The sequence below is a fragment of the Cryptotermes secundus genome, unplaced genomic scaffold (genome assembly GCF_002891405.2).
Source record: "Cryptotermes secundus unplaced genomic scaffold, Csec_1.0 scaffold526, whole genome shotgun sequence".
Taxonomy (NCBI): Eukaryota; Metazoa; Arthropoda; class Insecta; order Blattodea; family Kalotermitidae; genus Cryptotermes; species Cryptotermes secundus.
In genome coordinates, this window is record NW_019721013.1 from 566,160 (window position 1) to 575,111 (window position 8,952).

Genomic DNA, 8,952 nt, shown 5'->3' on the forward strand with positions numbered 1-8,952 from the left:
TCGTTCTTGATGCTGGTGTTCCCATCTTCGAACACTGCTCGCACCCATGCACACACTTCCATAAGCACGCTGAAGTCTCTGGTGAATTTCTGCAGCAGGGATTTCCTCTTTCACAAGAAATTCGATGACAGCACGCTGGCGACACAACATATCGTTGTCGGCCATTTTATTAGGAGTGATACTGGTCACGTGATGCAAGCTATTGACGTCACAAGACACTCAAGGTGAACACAACAGCTGGTTCCACCTTCCATCATACTCTCTTTCATCTGCTGTTCCCAGGTTGCATGCAAAAAAAGTTGCTCATGACTTTCGGTACGACCTACGTACTGTTGCTTTTGTGAACACCAGCTGAACTTGATAATATAAGTAAAAATAAATTGTTCCCCATCTTTCAATAATTCAGTCAATCACAGTTCTTCAACAGTGAAACCATGAGTAACCATGAAACATAGAAATACAATATGCTAATTTATTTTTTAAATTAAACCCAAAAATGAAAGGGTTAATATTTAGGAACACTTCTCAGAATGCTGTTCATTCTGGATAATTATAATGTTATGATACATCCCTCTACAACACCCTTCATTCAATCAAAACCTACATGAAAGCCATAAATGAATAAAGCTTATATACACTCATGGTCAGTTCGGTATCATACCTCGCACACTGCCTGTGGTATAACTGAATGAATGACCAGCAACCAATGTTATGTTTGTCCTCTTTACAGGCAAAGTCATCTTACTTCTGAGCTCAGTACTGCAGACAAGTCAAGATGAACACTACCACTTGAAATGTGATGTCATGTATGTTTTGCAATGTTCTGGCAGATCATACGCCCTCCATCATCAGGACCAAGATACCTCAAATCTCAAAAACCAAAACAAATTCTGTTCTTCAGAATGCCCAATATTTCAAGTGATGTAACGTGCAACATGGTTCTCATAATTCTGAACATCATACAAATGGTTACACTACAGAAGCACTGGCGAATTTCAGGGACAAAATGCGTACAGAACTCGAGTAACTTCATGATTACTCTTCTGGGTTGTGACACTGTGTGGTTTGGTAGATAGGTACCAGTGTTTCACCATGAAGATGGAGACAGCATGCTCATATTTACCAAATTACACCACATTTCATCCTGCAAAACAATAACCTTAGCACTCACCACTGTGAGAGCCCCAAACCCTCAGCAGACAATATTTCCATGAGATGCACTCTGTAGGTATACTGCATATTATCTCAGAATCAGGCTATACAAATCCAAATTCTGATATACCTTTTAACTTCAACATCTTCTATGCACAGTAAGATCGCAGTTTGCATTTACACTGATTTTCTTTCAAGTATCAACAGCAGCAAACACATCCTTATCACAGACATTTGTCACACTACAGGACTTGTACATGCTTACACAAATCTCCTTGGCTGGCAAACTTAGTGCAGATTTGTGTCGGTCCGTTTGCCACAATACGATATCAACACTATACAGACATGGAAGTATGACAGTCCATTGAAAGTATGAAGTTTATAGAGATGTGTTATTAACCATAACACTGACAGAGGAAGATGTAAGCTCGTTTGTAATGTGACAAATATGCTGCAAACAAGGCATGCAGTTCTGCTGAGTACATGCTGAACCTCATAACACTGTACCATACACAGACCACTTCTGCTTGTTGATTGGTCACGTCAAGATCTCGTGGTAGGAAGTAATAAGAAGCGTAAAGGTTCCTTCACCAATCAGTTCAAACTGTGTATCACTAAATTCAGCATTCATATATGGAATAATATTCTGAACCAGTTACTCTCACCGATCTTTTCCAGATACTGTGATGTATGGGAAAATACTCTGAAGGCCTAACTGCCTCCTTCACACTGCAGATATAGGAGTTACATATGCTTTTGAGGGAATCGAGAGACACAGCCTTCAGAGTACAGTTGCCATTAGGACATAAACAGCACAGTGATTTTCGTCACACATTTTCAAACTCAGTAAAGCTGAATATGGATGTGACTACAACTTCTTAATAACAGCTGTGTTAGTTCATTTTGCACTCTGCATAAAACCAGTAAAAGCTTCATGATTATGTAAATTTAACTTCTCTGTTTTCCAGTGTGGTCCTAATATAGAACACAGCAGAAATTTACTTTGTACTCTTGCCAATACATATGGTAGTTATGGCTGATAAAGTGATGTGCAAGTTCTGTGGCAAAATTTCTGGAAGTGATCTGAATCCTCATTCCTAGCCTTTTTGTTTTAATCCAACAAGTATACTTCAATCTGTCCATCTGAGTGTTATACCTTCTCTAAAGTTTCAGTTACTGTACACACTGCAATACTGACAAGCCAGGCAACCATACTGCTGCTTGTGTACACACAATAGACTTATGCTGCTCACCTACAATTTAAAATATTCTCGTTTGACACCTTACACGCTGACTCTCATGACACTTTTCTGAAACACAATATGATATTAATGTGACAATGTGGAAGAACCAGCAACTTGAATGCTGCTATTTAACGTACTAAGAAAATAAACAGTTGTCTTTTGTACTTTTACATGATCCACATGTGCAAATTCAAGATTAATGGTCTTCACAATTTTGTGTCACTTCAGCCCACATAAAAGCACCCAACTTATCTGATACATAAATGTGTCTGGCCAGCATTGCTAACAAACATGCCGGTCGGAATGCAACTCGCTCTTTGGCTGCCTTGCTGACAAGGCACCACCGACATCCTTTGCTGGTTCAGGCTGAAGAGAGAGGCCTCGGCTTCAGTGGGAACACAACAACATATGAACTAATGCACACACTCTCTCCCTCTTTTTCAGAAAAACTGAGACTGGAAAAATACATTCACTATAAACTCATTACATACATACATACACATATACAGTCACACCTGGACATACACAATTTAATAAATAAAGCATGCACTCAATAAAGAAGTCATGATCTTTGTCTGAAGTTCCTGAATCTCCCGCCTAAGGCTCAATGTTTCTGATCCCTCTGGCCATTTTACTGTCTAAGATCAGAAAACTGAGACAGCATATGAAGTAGCAACACAACATCTGCTGTCTTGGATCCGGATAAGGAAAAGTCTATGAAGTTTACTGTTTCTATGGTCCATGTAGTGCGTAACTTGTGTCTGACAGCAAATTCCCCTTGTACAACAATTTCACACGCTCAAAAGCAATGTAAACATGTTCAATACAGTTTGCTCAAAGAGTAAACTGTATCCAAAGGAAACAAGAAGCCACTCAGTACTTCAGAACTACTGATGACATTTCCAAAAGTTTCGGTGCTCAGTCTAATCTATAACTCAAACAAAAAGTATCACACTTCAGCATCAGGCCACGAGATTCTCTGACTGTCCACTAGATGACTCTGCATCTTCTGCATACAGGTGAGTGGGCTGCCCGTTCCCTGTAAGCAGTAACACACAAGAGATGCTTTTGGCAAAAGGCTTTATAGAAAACAAAGAGGAGGAAACAAGAATGTAGTAAATTGTATGGGCATGTGAATGAATGCAAAACATCTCTTTGCCCTTAAAGTGTATACAGTAAAATTTGCTTCATAGGATTCAGTCTAAAACAAAGAACCTTGCTCGGAACAGAAAACTGCCAAGTAAAAATTTCTAGCAAGATACACAGTAATATCAATTACACCATCTCCTATACATCTGACATAATCCATCTTAGTATTAAAGCCATTACCTGTAATCATTTTTAAACTCCATGCTGTATATTCTTTAACCCCTTAATTCCTAATCATGAGATTCAAACTTTTTACTTTTCCTTAAACTTCTTATTGGCAATGACGTTTTCATCAGCTTTATTCTGTGAGGGGTGAAGTTTGTGTTGAATAAATGTCTTGTTATTTCTTTCTACAAAACCCTCCCCTCTTAAGTGTGTTGTCTGATACATGATCAAGTACTGTCTATGTATGATTTGAGTTTTCACAGCGGTGACTATGAAGAATGCCATCTTCTGGGATGTGGCACCGTGTAGATCTTCTGTGAACTGACATTCCTCCAAAACATTGGTTGACACAAGATCTACATGGTGCCACATCCCAGAAGACAGCATTCTTCAAGTACTGTCTATGGTTACCAAATTTAATTTCAGCACAATATAAATTCTTTAATATTTTTCTCATAAAATATGATTTGTTGGGTTGTCAATGAGCAAGACCGAAGATTAACGCAAAAATGAATCACTCATATGTTCTGTATGGTTCACATCTGACATGCAGACCCCAAAACCAATCAAAGTACCACAAAACCTCCCATGATACATTCATGCATACAAGTAGCCTAGAGACACCACAAAGGATTCAGTCCATAATATCAGTTCTACCAATATTAACTGAATTCAATAGTTAAGGAGGGATGGTTTTTGACTAACACATTTGTTTTTTTTTATTAACATGACTTCTCCACAGCATTCAACAAACACAACTCAACTTTACATTAAATTCTCAAGAACATCTCTATCATGTTAGTTAGAGACTGGATGTATTGGATAAAACATGCTGTGGAGAATTTTAGCATGAACATTAAGTGTCAAAATAAGGAACCAACATTTCTTTAGCAATGATTCCAAATTCTGCAATAAGGTACAAATCTAGAATTATGCATCAAATACTATAACTTCTGTCAGACACAGTTCTGTGGCAGATTAAAGTTTACTTATGACCTCAATACAGACAAAATTCAGAGTTCAGCGATGGATCCCAGTACTGTCGCAGCGTTTGAGCACCAAGCAATACAAAACTAGACCATAATTCGAGAGATATTTCAAAGCTTGAACATATAACAATGTGGCATGTGTAAGGCATAAAATATAGCCAGGGTGCTTCACTTGGAACAGGACCCAACTTAATAACCTCATACCATGCAATAATTTACTGTTGAAAATGAAACTTGGCAAAACTGTGCACTTTCTAATGCTGACCCAGTGCCTACTGCCTGGTCTGCATCAATCACTTCAATCTGTAATTCCACATATGCAATTGCAACATTTGTTAATGCAAAGCAACATGCTGACCTGTGTCTCCATGTGGAATAAAACGATTTCATCATCCTCTGTAGCCCAATTATCTCCGCATCTACCGAGGTATGTACTCGCCAAGATCATCTTTATCCACAAATTACTGCACAACTCATAATTATTAATTTGGGGTTCTTTCCAAATGAATAACCCTGTATGTTTCTACACATGTACCTTCACAGTGCTTCTGACCCACAAATCCATGTGACAAGATGCACAGTNGGTACCTAGACTGTTACATGAGCATACTGATTCACAGTGCTTCTGACCCACAAATCCATGTGACAAGATGCACAGTTTTAACCACCACCAACTCATGCATCAAGATACAATAATTGTAATAAACATTGCAAAGTAAACAGATTGGGGGAGGGCACATGGTAGCATAGTTGGTCAAGGCACTGTGCTACAAGCTGGAAGGTTGCAGGTTCAATTCTTCATGAGGTCATTGGATTTTTCAATTGACCTAATCCTTCCAGCTGCACTGTAGCCCTGGGGTTGACTCAGTCTCTAACAGAAATGAGTACCAGGAATAATCCTGAGGGGTAAAGGGCTGCTGGTGCGTAAGGCTGACAATCTTACTGCCACCTGTGAGCCAACTGTCCAGAAAATGTGGAAGCCTCGACGTCTCACAACCCTAACACTACAGACCTCCATTGCCCATTATTGAGATTGATTTACCTTTTCTTTTTCTTTTACAGATTGAGGGTTCTTGTCACGACCGAAACCTTCTTCACAGAAACAGAAACATGAGCAATGAGTGAAGACAATGAGAGTGAGAATCCTGGGGGTGATCATTCACTGACGGTGAATGGTGGTGATGAGCCACCACAGAAACCTGGAGCCGGTGCATGGGTTCTCAGAGAGAGACACAGTGACATGTGCAGCATTTCTGTGATGTTTTGTGAATGAAATTTATGTTGTGCTTGGATGTTCATGCTAGCAGTGATGTTGACTTCTGTTCTGAGTAACGTTCACCACACAAAGATGAAGTGTCAATAAAACACAAATCACAGAGACACAATGCACAGCTGTGCTGAAATTACATGACATCACTTCCAGCTATATGACTTATCCTAAAAGCAAGAATGCATTTCTTGTCAATTAGAAAGATCCGCCTTTTGTGCTGTCAGATTCACTTATATTGTCCAACTCTGAGGGATGAAGTCAGGCCCACTGTTCATTTAATATACAGCTGTCATATCCTCATAATGCAGAACATAAGGCTGCAATACTGGGAGCTCTGGCCTGAGTGCATGTATTATAATGTCCAGATTCTTCCAGAATCTGTTCAGGTGATGTTGAAGGCTGGGGTTCCCTAAGAACTGATGAGAAACTTTCTGACATGTAATGTGCCTATAACAGTAGCAGTGAAGTTCAGAGACGAGTGAGTAGTAAGTGTAGGCAGTTAGTTCCTACATTTCAATTTCTGTACAGTGCAGAAAAGCCAAGAGAATGGTAAGTACAGTACTGTGACCAGAAATGTTGCTGTGATGTTACAGAGAAACAAAGAACTGGTCTCAAGACCATAAGTGGTTATGGACAGTGGGAAAATAGTTGCTCCATAAATTGAAAATTGTTACAATATCACTTTTAACAGACTTATCTTTTTAATGATTAGAATTTACTTCTTTCACATTACAAACCTACAATTATATGTGTAATGTTGTTCTCAATCAAAGCAAATTACATAAGTTTATTCTGAAACAGTATTCAAAGCATCCAGGAAAAAAATTTCAATGTAATAGCTAAAGCTACAACAAAACAAAGACTATCGCAATCTGCAACAAAAACTACAGCACTACAGAAAACATATTGTAACTAACCTAAAGCTGAGGTGAAGCGTTCTCTAACTGAACTTTTAATTCAGTTTCATCAGCTGTAAGTAAAGAAACATTTGCTCATGCAATGATGCACTATTTGATCAACAGCAAGAGAGATGCAGAAACATGCATTGCAAGTTCAGCACATATATTTGTGTGACTGCACTAGTATATAACATTTTGCGGCAATGAAAGACTTATGTGGGGACTCACAAGTTAAGAAACGTGCATAAAAATAACACTCAACTGCAAGAAAAAATCATTATTTTTATCTCAGCTGGGCTACAGACTACTCGACTGTGGTTTTTCATAGTTTTCCTCAGTCCCTCCAGGGACATATCAATATAGCATCTGAAATTAGGCTAGAAATGCTTCCTTTCACATCCTTTCCCATTGATTGGCTATCCTAGGGCCCTGTGATATTAACTATAAGTTCGCTAAGATCGACACTAAATAAATCAGAAATAAATAAATAATATTCAGAACACTATATTTTTGGGCTCTGTCCATTGTCTGGTATTCTAAAACCTAGAAAGCACTACATTTCGGAAACTGGATCTGTTTCTGTCCTCAGGTGAGGGAGTGACACCTACTCTGTTGGGTCTCTTAGAAAGAGCTAAACTGCAGGCCCAGTCATTGAGATTAGCTCTTTCTAAGGGACCCAATAGAGTAGATGTCTCTCCCATCACCTGAGGACGGAAGCAGATCCAATTTCCGAAATGTTGTGTTTTCTTGTTTTTAGAATACCACACAATGGACAAAGTCCGAAAACCCAGTAAATCTGAGTATTATACACCATTATCAGAACCGTTTAAAATAAATAATAATTTTTTACTTCCTAGTTACGTTTTGCTATTGCATTAGGCTTCAGTTGGCTGGACATGCTCCTCTGCATGCAACAACACGAGACATACCTGCAATGGCTTTCTCAGCTTGATGTCTGTCCCAGCTGATGTAGTTAGCAGTGAACAGGAAGAAGCCACCACCAATCAGTTCAACAACACATGTCATGAACAGAGAGTACTGCAGACTATGGAACTCAACAACTGGATCGACAGTTCGGCCTGATGACATGCTGGACGACAGCGACAGAGAGCTATTGAAGCTGGCTAAATAGGCAGCGTTTGAGGGCGCTAGGGCAACCTTCAGTGCTTCAGATACCTGAAATGAACACAGGCTTCACACAACAAGCGCAATGAGGATCACCATCCACTTCTCACATCTGAATTTGGGAGTGCCACCAGTTTAACACATCTACTGCCCTGGCCCTGTACTGAAACTCAGCCTACAGTGAGAGCCATTGTTCCATGCAAACTGGGTTCTGAACCCAATGCATTCAAATTGGAAATGGAAGCAAATAAGTAGAAAACATAACTAGGGCTCTTATTCTGGGCTCTATCCATCATCTTGAGAGTTTTCCAGACCACAATGTTTTTTAAATCGATTCTGTTCCTATCATCAGGTATAAAGCAGGAAATGTTCCTACTCTGTTGGGCCCATCAGAGAGAGCTAGTCCTTTCAGTGACTGAAATTAGCTCTCTCTTATGGGCCCAGTCATTACTGTTGTTCTTGTTGTGGTTGCAATCTCAGAAATGTATACTGCCCAAACTAACTTGCTGGGTATATACGTGGTGAAATCCAAAAGTTCCCAAAATATATTAATAAAAACTATTGCTTCTTACCTGGATCTTATTCTGCACCATCACCTTCAGAGTAGTCCCCTTGAGAGCGCATACACTGATCCCAGCGTTTCTGCCACTTTTGAAATGCATCTTGGAAGTCTTTCTTTGTTAGGGTGTTTAGTACCGTCTGCGTTTCCGCTTGAATTTCCTCAACTGTATCAAATCTTCGCCCCTTCAACTTGAGTTTCATCTTGGGGAAGAGAAAGAAGTCACATGGAGCTAAGTCTGGCGAGTACAGTGGGTGGGGAACAACCGCCATCTTGTTTTTAGCCAAAAATTCCTGCATAATGTAAGGCGTACACGATCATGCATTGTCATGGTGGAGCACCCAGTCGTTCGTGCGCCACTTCTCTGGACGTTTTCTCCTCATGTCCTCCCTCAAACGCC

General features: G+C 39.6%; 1 protein-coding gene across 2 annotated transcripts in view; it reads right to left on the reverse strand.

The window, feature by feature from the left end:
* Window positions 1-313: 313 nt before the first annotated feature.
* LOC111875274 (protein spinster) overlaps window positions 314-8,952 on the reverse strand; it is a 72,394-nt gene continuing 63,755 nt past the window's right edge. The window contains exons 8-10 of one of the 2 annotated variants that reach the window (XM_023871382.2): window positions 7,798-8,044; window positions 6,887-6,939; window positions 3,352-3,435 (exon numbers count right to left, since the gene is read on the reverse strand). In XM_023871382.2, coding sequence (XP_023727150.1) covers window positions 6,887-6,939; window positions 7,798-8,044 — 300 coding nt within the window. In that variant the 3' untranslated portion in view covers window positions 3,352-3,435. Of the gene's footprint in view, window positions 3,436-6,886; window positions 6,940-7,797; window positions 8,045-8,952 lie in introns of both variants that reach the window. The other variant, XM_023871381.2, reaches the window with a different exon arrangement.